The sequence below is a fragment of the Diabrotica virgifera genome, chromosome 3, assembly GCF_917563875.1.
Source record: "Diabrotica virgifera virgifera chromosome 3, PGI_DIABVI_V3a".
Taxonomy (NCBI): domain Eukaryota; kingdom Metazoa; phylum Arthropoda; class Insecta; order Coleoptera; family Chrysomelidae; genus Diabrotica; species Diabrotica virgifera.
This window is the reverse complement of record NC_065445.1, coordinates 198,313,684-198,329,752: the sequence shown is the minus strand read 5'-3', so window position 1 is coordinate 198,329,752 and position 16,069 is coordinate 198,313,684. Positions and strand designations below refer to the sequence as shown.

At 34.8% G+C, this 16,069-nt stretch overlaps 1 protein-coding gene across 10 annotated transcripts in view; it reads left to right on the top strand.

Moving 5' to 3' along the window:
- The window catches only part of LOC114338004 (F-actin-monooxygenase MICAL3), a 688,439-nt gene extending 673,559 nt beyond the window's left edge, over window positions 1-14,880 (top strand). For all 10 annotated transcript variants that reach the window (XM_050647134.1, XM_050647137.1, XM_050647132.1 and 7 more), the window contains one exon: window positions 14,445-14,880. In XM_050647134.1, the coding sequence (XP_050503091.1) occupies window positions 14,445-14,592 (148 nt within the window). In that variant the 3' untranslated portion in view covers window positions 14,593-14,880. The remainder of the gene's footprint in view (window positions 1-14,444) is intronic.
- The last annotated feature ends 1,189 nt before the right edge of the window (window positions 14,881-16,069 follow it).

The window sequence follows — 16,069 nt, the reverse complement described above, 5'->3', positions numbered from 1 at the left end:
CGAAATCATGTTTTCAATATCTTGGTTTGCACGTTCTACACTACCCTGACTTTGAGAATGACGTGGTTTGCCATGAACGATTTTTAACGTAGGCCAATAATCTTTTAAATTGTAAACTATTTTGTTTGCAAACTCCCTTCCATTGCCTGACTGCAATATACTTGGTGCTCCAATGAGAGTAAAAATATCAACTAGGTGATATGCTACTTCCTCAGCGGTTTTAGTTTTGAGAGGCTTAAGAATCACAAATTTTGTCAAATGATCCTGATAGACCATTATGAACTTAAACTCCCTGTCGGGCTGTGACTGGAAATCAATCAAATCTACTTGACAACGAGAATTAAATTCTGATGAAATCAGGGGCTTTACTACCACTCCTCTTTTCGAACCCTTTTGTTTCTTCTGACATGGCTCACACAAACTAATATATAGCTCATCATGACGTGTAACATTTTTGTACTTAATATCTAGCTCTTTTAACATTCGATCTCTTCCACCATGACCAATAGCTACATGAGCTTCATGGAGAACAGTAAATAAATCTGAATCGTGGACATAAAATTTTACAACACTGTCTCCTTGTTTTAATGGGTGTATTAGTTTTTGCACATTTTCTACGATCATTACATCATACCTGTTGAGTAGCCAGTAGTGACGAGGTTCCTTTCTGGGCTTGGCCTTGGCATCTTCGACCTCCAACACCAGCTTCTTATAGTCGTCTTCAGTCAAAAAAACACTATTTTTAGCACTTGCATTCCGAATTTTTACAAGTTCGGTACTAAAACGAAGTTTCATTAGCGATAAACGATCACTAGAACTACTGATACTACTGTTCACTTGTGACATTTTCAAGCAACAATACAGTGGCACGACAGAACAGAACTGAAGCGTAGGCCTAGCACAATACTGTGGCGTGACGGAACAGAACTGAGAGCAGCGTTATAGCGGGGATGGGCGAAGGGAGTAGGTGAGGCAAGCGCGTTGTAACTCGAAAACAATGGAACAGACAGATTTTTAACTCTGCCTGAACCCCAGCAGGCATTCTATAGAATGCCTAGGCAAAGTATGAAATGTTTAAAATTTCACACTTTGCCTGCTTACTTTTGGCAATGTATAGAATGCCTAGGTATTCTATACAATGCCTGATTTTACACTTTGCCGGTAACATATATATATGGACCGTTCACTCTAGTTAGAGTATAGGTCGCTCAAATACTATGAGCTCTTTTAATCCATTTCACGCGGTGGATTAGTCCGCAGTGTCCTTTAGGTCATCGTTCATAGGTTGTGATGTTTTTTTGCCTTCTCTACTATCTTCTTCCACTCACTCCGATCCTGAATCTTTTCTCTCCAGTTTGCAATTTCCATCTTTGATATATCGTCTAGCAGTTGATCTTCCCATCTTATTTTTGGTCTTCCTCTTGGTCTATTTGTTACTGGTCTCCAGTTCACTATCTTCCTGATCAGTTCTTCTACCCCTCTTCTTTGTGTGTGTCCAAACCATCTGAGTCTTTGTGCTTTAATGAATTTTACTATATCTTCTCCTTCAGTTATATTTATTATTTCATGGTTCATGAGCCTTCTATATTCCCCTGTTTCTGTCATCACTGGGCCATGTATTCTTCTCAAAATTTTTCTCTCAATTATTCTTAACTTTTCTAGGCTATCACTGGTCTAATTGCTGCTGTATATATTTTTGATTTTGTTTTTTTGCTCAGGTTTTTGTCCTTGAGTAGTCGGTGGTATTTCCAATATACTCTATTACCTGCTTTAATTCTTTCGTTGATCTCTATACTCCTTCCGTTTTTGCCGTCCACCATCACCCCCAGGTATTTGAAGCAATCTACTCTCTGGAATGTATTTTCACCTATCTTTATTTCTGTTATTCTGTTTACATTGTCTCTTGTGCTTATAAGGTATTTTGTTTTATTCTGATTGATTATTAATCCTCTCGTCTTTGCTTCTCTTACAAGGGTTAAAAGTGCCTCTTCTAGTCTTTTTTTATCTCGTGCTATCAGTCCTAGGTCATCCGCATATCCTATGATCTGTGTTGAGCTTTGAATAATTGTCTTTTTCAGGCCTGTGTCCCTAATTACTCCTTCTAGAGCGATATTGAATAGTGTCGTTGACAGACTGTCTCCTTGTCTTACCCCAAGTTCTATTTTGATGTCGTTTGTATCTCCCTCATTTGTTTTAACTTTTGCTGTTGAGTCTTTCATTGTCATTCTGGTTAGTCTTATTAATTTTGCCGGTATCTCCATTTTTTTCATTTCTTTTAGTAATTGTTGTCTGTATATGCTGTCGAAGGCCTGTTGGAAATCGATGAATAGTATGTGTAATTCTACGTCATGTTCATAGCTTTTTTCAATTGTTTGTGTTAGGACGTGTATTGCATCTATTGTTGATCTTCCTTTTCTAAAGCCCTGTTGGTATGGTCCTATAATTTTTTCTGTGTATTGATTTAGTCGGTTTCTTATAATTGTGGTCAATATCTTATACGTTGTATTTAGTAGCATAATTGCTCTGTAGTTGCAGCACTTAGTTGGATCTCCTTTCTTAAAGATTGGTGTGATATGCCCATTTTTCCATTCCATGGGCATGCTTTCGTCCTTCCAAATTGTAACCATTAACTTGTGCATTCGCTTCGTGAGCTCCTCTCCTCCGTTGATGATCAGTTCGTTGTTGATTTCATCTGGCCCTGGCGTTTTGTTTACTTTTAGTTGTTTTAGTACCTCCATGAATTCCTGATAAGTAGGTGCACCTTCCTTTTCATCTCTGTTATCTCTTATATCCTCATCCTCTGAATCTGCCTTGTTGTTGTTTTTGTATAGGTTCGTGAAATGTTTTTCCCAATCTTTTTTGTTTATTTTTGTGACAGTTTTTTGGTGTTGTATTGTTGTTTTATGTATTCGAACAATTTCTTGCTGTCTTTATTATTCGATTCTAATTCTTGCATTTGTTCAATGATCCATGTGTTCTTCTTTCTTCTATAGAGTTTCAATGCTTCTTGTTTTTCTTTTCTATATTGGTCCAATTGTTCCTGTTCGGCACTCTGTAGCCATTTGTTTCTTGCGAGGTGCTTCAATTGACTTTTTTGGTGACATTCGTCATCAAACCATTCTTTCGATTCTTTGTTTGTTTGGAATCCTATTATTTGTTCTGCTGTCTCTATTATGCTGCCCTTAATGTTTTTCCATTCCTCTTCTATTTCTATGTTCTCGTACCTGCCCAGTTTCTGTTCCAGTTGTTCTGTATATTGTTGATTTTTTTCTTGCGTTTTCAGTTTGGCTATATTCCATTTCCTCCTTTTTCTTTCCTTATGATTATTTGCTTTGATTATTTTCATCTTAAGTTTTGCTATCAACAATATGTGATCAGTGTCCGCATTTGCCCCTCTATATGACCTTACGTCTTGTACTATTTGTGTCCACTTTTTCGAAATTAGAATATGATCTATTTGGTTTTCATCCATTCTTGCTGGTATCATCCATGTTATTTTGTGTTCTTTTTTATGTTTATGCCTAGTACTAACTATACAGAGAGCACGTAAAGGTTGGAATAAATTCATTTTCTCGAGTATGGATGAGTTTGGAAAAAAATCCCGAAACAGGTCAATTTTTATTTTTAAATTAAGACTTTTTGGCATATATATCATGCTAGTGACATCACCGATCTGGGCGTGGTGACGTCATCGATGATTTTTTTAAATAGGAATAGGGGTCGTATGATAGCTCATTTGAAAGGTAATTTAATTCTATATTCAGTAATATAGACATTTACATAATTATTTATACAGGGTGTCCAAAAAAATGGTTTTTAATTAAATTTATTGACATAAAAAGAAGAATGCATGTGATTTATTTAGTCCAAAATACATTTTACTGCTCTCAGAAAACAGAAAAAAATGTTTATTTGAAATATAATCATTACTTTTCGCTCAAATTAAATGTTCAAACTGTCAAGAGGAAGGTGGGTGGCGGCTATAACATTGAATGCGAAAAACAATATTTATTTGTCAAATAAACATTATTTCCTGTTTTCTGATAGCAGTAAAATGTATTTTGAGTTAAATAAATTACACACATTCTTCTTTTTATGTCAATAAATTTAATTAAAAAAAATTTTTTTGGACACCCTGTATAAATAATTATGTTCATATTTACATTACTGAATAGAGAATTGAATTACCTTTCAAATGAGCTATCACACGACACCTATTCCCATTTAAAAAAATTATAGATGACGTCATCACGCCAAGATGGGTGACGTCACTAGTATGATACATATGCCAAAAACTGGCAATTTTAAAATAAAAATTGACCTGTTTCTGGATTTTTTTCCAAAATAGTCCATTCTCGATTAAATGAATTTATTCCAACCTTTACGTGCTCACTGTATATGTGTTTGTTGCTGCTGCTAGGTTGCAGATTTTTCCTCCATTGTCGTTCGTAGTGTCATGAATGGTTTCTTTGCCCGCTACATTACTATTATAGTCCTCCTTTTCGATCTTTGCATTGAAGTCACCCAATATTATTAATATATCATTCCTCGGAATATTTTCACAGGTTTCTTCCAGGATGTCGTACAATTCTGCTTTATCTTCTTGGCTTGCTTCTTCCGTGGGTGCATAGCAATTGACTATCGAGATGTTGGCTTGTTTATTTTCTATTGTTATGTAAGATATCCTTCCATTAACTGCTTTGAATTGTATCACTTTTTCCCTCATTTTTTTGTTCACCATAAATGCCGTACCATTGGTTCCCTGTTTGTTTTCTCCCGCATAGTATATGCTAAAGTTTTTCTTCTCAATTTTTCCTTCTTTCTTCCATCGTATTTCTTGTAGGGCTAGGATTTCTAGTTCGTATTTTTTCATTTCTTGCATCTTACCTACTGCTAGCATGGTTCTAATATTCCAAGATCCCATTCTAATGGGTTTCGTTCTTTTCTTCTTATTGAGATTCTTTCTTTCTTTTGTGTGTGTTATTTTGTTTTCGTTAACCGTTTGCATTGCCGAGTCTGTTTCCAGTGGTACTATCTTTTGATTTTCATCAGCTAGTTTTTTGGGAATGTTTCTACTTTACCGTCTTTTCTCCATCTCCATTTTTCATTACCATCCACGGCTAATCCATTGTAGTCCCTTTTAACATTTCTCCCCGTGTCTCTTAATTCCTTACACTTTGCTCCTATTTCTTTCTGAATATTTCTTTCTAAGACTGTCATATCTTGGCTTATGAAAATCTTCTCCCCTTTGATATGTCTCAATTTACTTTTCTTCTTTATTACCTTATTTTTTTCTTCTATACTTCCCATTTTCAATAGACAAGGTCTATCTCCCAGTTTAACTGCTTTCTCTATTTTTGTGTTCTCTTCCAAGTGCTGTTTGATGAAGTTTGTCATTTTTTCTTTTAGTTCAGCTTCATCATTCGCATCTATTTTGAGACCCGTTATTACTAGGTTGTTTTGCTTCATTTCTTTTTCACACCGTTCTACCCTAATTTCCAAAATATTTAGCTTTTTCTTTGTTTCCTCGAGTTCTGTCTTTACCTTATTGTTTTCTTTCTTTAATTCTAATATTTCATCTCTAAAAACCTTGTTTTCTTCCCTCGTTTGTCTAATTTCATTCAAAACTGGTTTCAGTAAGCTATTTGTTGTTTCTTGTTCTGTGTCCATTGTTTTCTCCATGTCTTCCGTTTTTCCCTTTGCGATTTGAAGCTTTTTTGTTGGGTTTGGGGGAGATACTGATTCTCTGTCTTTTCTCTTACGATATTCGATCAGAGGCTCGTCCCTTTCCAGCTCCAGCTTTATTAATTTTTTTTACCTATGTAATATAATATGCCTAGTTTAAATTACGTACTATTTCTTAAATATATACAGATTTTAGAACTACTAGTTTACCAAACAACCGCGAAAAGGGTTAATTTCGGACTATCTCCGCGGAAAATTAACCCCTATCGGTTCTCAGTATGTTTTTATTTATTTTTTTTGTATTATCTATTCTCTATTTTTTTTGTTTATATTTCTCATGTATTCTTACAAAAAAGTTCTAATAATGATTGAAATTTTACTAACCGTTCCTTTGGAGCGTTGAATCCCACCTTTATATCTCCGCCAACACTTACAAGGTAAAGGTAGAATGTTTTGACACAAAAGTACTAAGTTTTATCACTATTCACTAATTACTAATTGTGTGTAATGTTTTTTTGCCGAACAAAAACACTATTAAAAATACATAGATCTCCGGTAAATTACTAACCAATATTATATGCATTAAAAGAAGTCGTGGCGAAGATGTATTAGTATATCGACGAATTTTTTGTAAATATTGGCAACTGCTGATCTTTCTTGCTATTTCCTTAAAAAACCATTCAATATATTTTTTAATGTATTCTGTACTTCCTCGTTGTTATAGTCATAATTTAGGAATCTATAAACCATAACTAAATCGCTTTTTTTATCGTTCCTTTGAATATTAGCAATAAGTCAATAACACCTACAGTAGGTATGCGGCCAAATAAACAATAATGAAATGAATAGCCTTGTAAATAATATTCACGACGACGTTCCCAATAAAAAAGATGTTCAATATGCTCAACGTTCAGTTTGAAGCCTTTTTCGTAGCGTTTACGAAGGTTCTCAATCATGTCTGTGAACTAAGGCTGTTGACTAACACGAAAAAAACTTGAATTTTAGTTCGCAATTCTAGAATGTCAGGCTAATATTCCCCATATGTACGCATCAAGTGAAGATGATTTACAACGTATGCTGCACCAAGTTAACATAACCGCCAGAAAATTTAACATGTTAATTTCCTCAAAAAAGACAAAATGCATGGTTATAACAGCAGATCCAATAAGATGTAAATTGGAGCTGGAAGGTCAGATAATAGAACAAGTGATGGAGTTTAAATACCTAGGCATCACACTCTAGCTACGGGAGGCTCGGAAACAGAAGTTGAAGATCAAGTGAATAGAGCAAACAGAGCCGCAGGTTGCCTGAATGACACAATATGGAGAAATAAAAATTTCGGAAAAGAAATGAAAGGCAGAATTTACAAAACAGTCATCAGACCAATAATGACATACGGGGCAGAAACACGACCCGACACAGAGAGGACAAAAAGATTACTCGAAACAGCGGAGATGAAAACCCTTCGAAAAATTGATGGTAAGACTCTATGGGACAGAGCTAGAGGTACAGATACACGACGGAGATGCAAGGTGGACAACATTAATAACTGGGTAAGAAACAGAAGAATAGAATGGAATGATCACATATGCCGAATGACAACAAATAGGGTAGTCAGGACAGCGAGAGACGGTTCCCCAATAGGAAGACGATCAGTGGGAAGACCACGAAACGATGACAGAGTCATGTCTATACAAAAAGAACGAGAAGATGTACGCATCAGGTGGCGTTAGGTCTGGTGAGTGCGATGGGTATGGCTATGGAGGATCACTACCACGCGAAATAAGGCGATCCCCAAAATGACTGCGTAGCATTCGAAAAGACTCCCTGGTCGTGTGATAGTTTGCTCCATCCTGCTGAAACCATTGTTAATTAAGTGGTGGGTTCCTGCTACGACAAAATCGCTGAAGATCATATAAAAATGGCGTGATAATCTGTTCTCTGTATCACTCCTGATTAACAGTTAATGGCGTTCCATCGTTTGCTTCAATGAATTATGTGCCCAATATGCCATGTGCGGATTCAGCGCACCAAATGGTAACACGGTCACTATGAAGGGGGTACTCCACGATTACGTCGCGGCGTTCGAATCCAAGAAACCGTGCAGGGCCGTAAGTACGATGTCGGGGGCCCCGGGGCAAACGTGATCTGGGGCCCCCTACCGGGGGTGAAAGGGCGGGAGGGTCCGGAAAAATGTTTGATATTTAACCCATTGAAAACGCATTTTAATGTATTCCATGACTGAAGTTTCTTGTACCTACATATTGCTATTTTAGTTGACCAACACAAAATTTTGAAATCACCTTATTTTAAGCTAATTAATTTTGCATGTACCATCCATATAACATATTTTCTGTTTTCATAAAAAAATATACTATAATGTTTATTACATTATTGGCTACAATGTAAGTTTGTAATCGCGTTGTATTGCAATTTTATTATTGAGCGCTAATACAAATTTAAAAGGGAACATTTTAAATTTTATATTTTAAACATAGGTAGTTATCGTCTATCTATATACTAAGAATGAAATAAAGATGGAACCTAGAAACAAACAAGAATCAGCAAGGTTTGAACAATTGTCTCAAATGATGAAATCACAACAAGAAGAGAATAAATTATGAACAGAAAGACAAAAAAAGGCTTTATAGAGACAAACAAGTCAAATATTACAAGCAATGAGAGAAGAAAATAAACGACAAATGGAAGGGAAGATAATAGGCTATTAGCAGAAAGACAAGAAAACTCTTTAAAGTATTTAAACGAAACACAACAAAATGAACAGATGGTAAAACAAAATGAGAAAATATAATGAAACAATAAGAAGAAGATTTTTTGAAACTTTAAAGCAGAATGTCGTTCTCAAGCTATTTCCTTGTGGAATTTTTATAATTGACTATTTAGATGGGAAATAAGCCAGAATTAAATTGAAAAAAATATTTTGAAAACGACATCCGATTTGGGCGTCGAAACGTTAAAAAAATGATTTTTCAATTTAATTGTGGCTTATTTCCCATCTAAACAGTCAATTTTAAAACCGAATGGAAAAATATGAAGGTTTATTTAGAGAAAATGTAGGAAGAGGTAAACCAGATTGCTGTGGAGATACAGAAAATTGAAAAGGTCGAAGAAAATTTCGAGAATGCGTTAAAATTCGATATGGAAAAAGTGTAAGAAAAATTGAAGGAAATAGGAAAATGTCAAAAAGGAGGAGACCGTCGGGAAAAATTGTATACAGTTCTAATGAGAGCAGAATCCAATTTGGCGGGGATATTAGAAACCGACATCTGGTACCTTTCATTAAAATCCTAAAAAACAAATTCCAACATATGCAGAACTTCGAAGACTGCAAAGAAATTATAAGAAGCCATCTAAAAGACGGAGCTGCTTTGTGGTTTGAAAGCAAAGAAAATGAGGTGACTTCATGGAGAGATTTTGAGACAAAATTTTTTTATAATGGTGCAGGTGAAACAGGTTAAAATCGATCATTGCAGTTCTTAGAATTAATTTATGCCGTGTACTTATTACAACCGGACAACTCGAAGTAGAACTTGCCTGAAAGTACTTTGAAAAGTTTATTTGACCTCGTTAAAATCTATGCACGGCCAACCAAAGGGGACACCTGCGAGGTGGCCCCCGTCCGAAGGCCCATGATCTTCAATGGTAGTTACGGTCCTGAGACCGTGTTGTCTGCTTATTAATTCTAAATGCATCGACAACTGATTTTAAGCTTGGATCGTTTTCGCGACATTTTCCGTATGACCGAAAGTAGTAAGACAATTTTATATCCAAACCCATACATATAAGAAGAGGTGTTCGACAGGGATGTGTGCTTCCCCTCTTTTATTTAACATTTATTCGGAAGTCATATTTCAAGAGTCTTTGGAAGATGCAAAGATGGGAATCAAAGTGAATGGAGTATTGATCAACAACATACGATATGCTGATGATGGTGTCTTAATTTGTGACAACATAGTCGATCTTCAACAACATGTGGTCTTCAACAACAAAGAAATGAAATTGAAAAAAACAAGAATGTTTCCAAAAACTTGTGGAATATTGTTAAAACTTTGACAGGTAAAGAAACTGAAAAAAATATTACAAAAATAATTACACAAGAAGGAACTACTGTAACAGATGGTGGAGCTATCTCTAATTCTTTTGCTCGTTATTTTACAGAAATTGGAGAATCTTATGCTAAAAAAATAATACCACCGACATCTTATCTCCCTAAATATAATAACGTGATGCATTCTATGTATTTAAGACCGGTCTCGGAAAGCGAAATTGAGGGAATTATTAAAACACTTAAAACGAACAAATCACCCGGTATTGACAACATTAGAACAGAAACAATAAGAACTATAGATAAACAAATGACCAAACCGTTGATGGATCTAATAAAGTTAATATTTAAAACTGGTGAATGCCCAGACAAATTTAAAGAAACGGTAGTAATTCCTATACACAAGAAAGGAGATAAACTAAGTTTGTCAAATTACAGACCAATTTCATTAATTACTACTTTAACAAAAATCTTTGAAAAATGTCTTAAAATCAGATTAACATCTTTTCTTGACAAACACAACATATTATCGTTTTCTCAGTTTGGATTCCGTGAAGGTTTTTCAACCAACGACGCAATTATAGAACTCACCAATGAAATATATAATCGAATTGACAATAGCCAACCTACTGCTTGTGTGTTTCTAGATCTCGCAAAAGCTTTCGATACTGTAAGCCATCCAAAACTACTAGAGGCACTAGAAAATAGTGGAATACGCGGCACTGCTTATAATCTACTGAAATCTTACTTGGACAATAGACAACAAATTGTTAGGATAAATAATATCAATAGTAAAAAACTTCACGTAAGATACGGGGTGCCTCAAGGTACAGTATTAGGGCCACTATTATTCAATATCCATGTCAACGATTTATATAACCTTAATACTGAGGGAAAGATAATCAGTTTTGCCGATGACACTGCAATTTTATATAGCGCAGACAGTTGGGAACATTTAAGGGATAAAATTAATGTAGATATGCACAAACTAATAAAATGGTTTAATTATAAAGGTTTAACAATTAATTATGAAAAAACCTTTTTTCTTCCGTTTTGCAGTTATAAAGTATCACTACCTTCTTATAGTGCTATAACAATTAAAAACACGAAAGGAAATATAATTATAAAATCAAGTAACAATATAAAATATCTTGGAGTAAAAATCGACTCTCATTTAAGATGGGATGCCCACATAGATCAAATAACAAAGTGTTTGAGAGCCTTGGTTCCAAAGTTCAAATTTCTCAAATCTAAAATAGATGTAAAATATTTAAAAATATTATATTATGCACTAGTTGAATCTAGAATTAGATATGGAATACTTGGGTGGGGCGGTGTACAAAAAACTTATTTAAAGAAAGTCGACATCTTACAAAAAAAAGTATTGAAAATAATAACAAAAAAATGACATACCCGTCTCATTTATTATTCTGTGATACTAACGTAATGGATACGAGGCAACTTTATATGTATTCCCTGGTATTATACACATACAACCATAAACATATCCTTCATACATTACCTCATCACTATGAGACTCGCACTAAAACCAACCAACACGTACAATTGGGAAATATTAAAAAATCAATAGGACAGAGATCTGCCATCTATCTTGCTCCAAAAGTATTTAATCACTTGCCGAACATATACAAGATATATTTTAATACTCTTAATTCATTAAGTATGGTAAAATCTATATTCAAAAAGTATGTATTGAACCTTGATCGTATTATTTGATTGACTTAACAAGTGAATGAAATTTAAAAAAAAAATAAAAAAAAATGATAAAAAAAAGAATGTTTGCAATACAGTGGTTTGTTAAATTTACCCAGTTCCTTTATTTATAATATAAAAAAATAAAAGAAAATAAATAAATACATGTAAGATAATAGAATGTTTGTACCTTGGCATTTAGTATACACATACTATATTCAATAACTAAACATTGTCACACACTATCCCCGTGTTCGACCAATAGGTTTTAACGGGTAGTGAGTAAATGTTTCTTTATTTTCCAGGATTAACATGTAAAGTTAAAATGTAGAATGTAATAATGTAAAACGTAGAATATAAAGTTAAAATGTATGTATGTAATTCTTGTACTGTGAAATTAATAAACATTATTATTATTATTATTATTATTATTATGTCACTATAATCGGAGAATACAGTAAGCGAATGGGATTAGAGAATAATACCAAAAAGACCAAATTCATGATCGTCTCCAAAAATTTGGATGCATTTGAAGACTCCACCATAACACTGAATACCAAAGTCCATTAAAAGAGTGAGCAAAATTAAATACCTGGGAACGTGGCTTTTTGAAGACTGGGCATCGGTCAGGGAAGTAAAATGTCGCATTGAGCAAGCTCGACAAGCTTTCGTAAAATTCAGGAAGGTACTGACCTGTTCAGAGTTCGATCTTCAACTGAGACTAAGGTTTACTAAGTGCTACGTTCGGTCAGTGCTGCTATGTGGCGTAGAGCGCTGGACACTCAAAACGAGGGATATAAACAGATTAGAAGCCTTTGAAATGTGGCTTTATCGCCGTATCCTAAAGATACCATGGACGACAAAAGTCACAAATGTAGATGTCCTTAAGAGAATCAACCAAGAACGCCAACTTTTCGAAACCATCAAGAAAAGGAAAACTGCATATCTGGGTCACATCATGCGAAACGAAAAATACCAGTTCCTTCAACTTATAATCGAGGGGGAAATTGAAGGCAAGAGGGGAATAAAACAAAATGTCCTGGCTCCGAAACACTAGGCAATGAACAGGAATTAACGGCATACAATCTCTGATACACATTGCAAGAAACAGAGAGTTAATGGAAAATGTGACCGCTAACATCCATTAGTGGATTTGCATCTGAAGAAGAGGAAGAAAGTAGTACACCATGATAAAAAATTTTACTGTAATACTGAGAACCATCCTGAAGCATCTGACATTAATACGACATTCATATTTTATGTTATAACGACGTTCGGAAACGACTCAGTACGTTTCGGCTCATGATACATACAAATTTGACGCATACGCATTTCAGTACTGTTTATTTTACTGCATACCGTAGATAGTAGATAGATAAAAAATTACATTATAAAGTCCAATATTCAGCATTTGAAAAACGACACAGCTCCATAAAAAAGGAAAACGTTTCAAAAGCTGTAGATTCTTCGAATCTCGAGATTATAATATCTCCCACCGTACTATTCATTCATCGACCGACTCTATTTACCCGAATTTCATGAATCACAATACTCTAACCATAGTTCTACTCACATCGAAGTGAGTCCGCCAGTTCGCTAAGCCATCATGATGACCATATAGACCAGGCGGTATCGGTTTAATTAATTTTAATTAAGTTTGTTAACCTTTTATCCCGACAATACATCTGCAGTTTACCCTTTTGCATCATCTTTGTGTTTTAACAACACCATCTTTTGCACTCTCTACGTACAGAAAAGACGTAGAAATGAAAGTAAATTATTGCATTATGAAGGGTACACAAAGAAGGTGCTATGTCAAAGTAATAAGTTTCGAGAAAAATGGTTTCAAAGATTAAGACTCTCTGGTGTTTGTTTATTATTTATGCACTGACGAAAACTCGTTTATTTACTAAATTTGCTGGAATTACAGCGATGGCATCAGCCTTTGTGTACAACATGACATAGCACTTTTTTCGCCGGGACCGCGCGGACTTGCCACCTACTTAGCCTGAATAGAGAAATTAAAATATATTGTTATTCCTGACTCAACAGGTTCATAGCCGGTGATTGATTTAGAGCAGCGTTTCCCAACCGGTGGGTCGCGGCGTGGCTCTTACAGTAGCTGTATAGCGTACAGTGACCGTGTTCCTTATTTTTTCTATCATCATGGGTGAGGCATGGGTCGCGAATATGAAAAAACATCAGAAGGTGGGTCGCCAGACAGAAAAGGTTGGGAACCACTGATTTAGAGAATGGTAGTCGAGATCGCTAGCTAACAGAGGAGACCAGAAACTCATTTTCTCCAAAAATTGACAGCACCTTTTTTTGCCTGTACCCTTTATTTCTTTTCATTTCGAGATCCACCATTGTTTTATACGCGTTTTGAGATATTCGCCTCTCCTCAGGTATATTTGAGGTAGCTGAGATAAAATTGCTTCATCTATATGGCCGTTATAGTAACATAACTTTCCTGAGTACCCTACTAGCGACATCTATATGAAGCAACAAGATGCCAGAAGACTTTTCTTTAATGGTGAATTATGTAAACTGCAAATCCAAAGATTACCGGAAGCTATTTGACGATGTTAGGAATAACCTTTTATATCGACAATACATCTGCAGTTCATCCTTCAGAAACACCATATTTTGCACTCTTTACGTAGGCAAAAGACATTGAAATAAAAGTAGAAAGGTAAACTGCAGATGTAAATATTCACTGTATGTACCTACAGTTCACTAGCACTAGAGCTTTTCAGCTTCTATCAGTTTCTTATTGTCTCTTTAACCTTTGTAAATGATTTCAATCCAAAATCTGTATTGTACAACTTTGTTTAGTAAATAGGATTTGATAGGATTGATAGGACTAGAATGCAAATCTAAAACATTACATTTCTATGATTACTAAATTACTATTACGTATTACTATTTCATAGTATACTTTAATAATAATTGCTTATCATATAATTTTTATTATTTTTAGAATGGATTCGTATTCCTACAATAAGGGGCTGTTGTATTGCACCCCTCATTTCAAGAGATTGTTCATTTCCAAGGGAAACTACGACACTGGTTTCGGATTTGACCAGCACAAAGAAAAATGGAATAACGTGAACGCCACAATGGCGTGAAAACTGCCGTTTTATGTGATACTTAATATATTTTTGGACCAATTTTTGCCAGGGCTAAAATATTTAATATTTTTATTGAAATAAAATTTATACTTATACAAAAAGTTATTATTCCATGTACTTAAAGTACGATTCGTGTGTAAGACAAAGTTGTATTTTTTTGCTTTTTATAATGTATTATCATATATGTAGATGTTCTAGTGTTTTTGACATATTATTCACATATTTTACTACGTATTTTTGTATTACCATTATGTGATTATTTTGAAATATATTTTATACAACAAACTACCGTTCTTTTAATTTTACCTCATGACAGGGGATTTTAACTGAAAATTGGCAATTAAGTTATACCGGGAATTCGAAGAAAGAAAACGAGAGTGGTAAACAAATGACACGACTATGTGGACAAAATGAACTCAGAATCAACAATATGTTCTACTCACATAAACCACAAAATAAGTGTGCATTCAAAAGTACACGAGGACAAAAAGCAATAACAGACTACATACTCACGAACAGGGCCGCCGAGAGGGATGAGCGGACCCCGGGAAGAAGTGAAGAGCGGACCCCGGGAAGAAGTGAAGAGCGGACCCCGGGAAGAAGTGAAGAGCGGCCCCCCGGCAAAAAGCGAAGAGCGAAAAAAAAATTATTTAATTTTTATAGAAATGAAATTATCAATAATAAATAATAAAAAACATTTCAAATAAAAATTTATTTAGTGAAAACAAGTAATTGGACTTCGTAGCAAATTTTCTCTCCTAGCTTTTCCCCAAAGTAAGCGATAGTAGAGCTGTAAGTCGATAGTTGAACTCTTCGTGTAACTTTACGTCGATTGATATACGATTTCACTAATTTTGAGTCATTTTTACTAAACATTGGGTCATCATTTTTTAAAGAGAAGTGACTCCAAAACCGGAACTAAAGATTCAAACTCGACTTTTCAATAATTATAAGTTAATTATAGTTATACAAGGTGTCCCAAAAGTAGTGGAACGGTCAAATATTTCGCGAACTAAACATCGGATCGAAAAACTAAAAAATACGTGTTCAATCATTTTCAAAAATCTATCCAATGACACCAAACACCAACCCCCACTACACCCCCGGGAGGTGGGGTGGGGGTAACTTTAAAATCTTAAATGGAAACCCCCAGTTTTTCTTGCAGATTTTAATTCGTTACGTAAAAGTAAGCAACTTTTATTCAAGACATTTTTTCGAACTGTGGATAGATGGCGCTATAATTGGGAAAAACGATTTATCCTGATACCATAGGTAAATTATAGAAACGGTCTAATATCTCACGAAATACACTTCCAAATGAGAAACTAAAAAACAGATTTTTAATATTTTTTAAAAACCTTTCGAGTGACACCAAACGTGACCCTCCAACCCACCCCCTGGGTGTGAGGTGGGGGGTAACTTTAAAATCTTAAATAGCAACCTCCTCTTTTTATTACAGATTCGGATCCGTCAC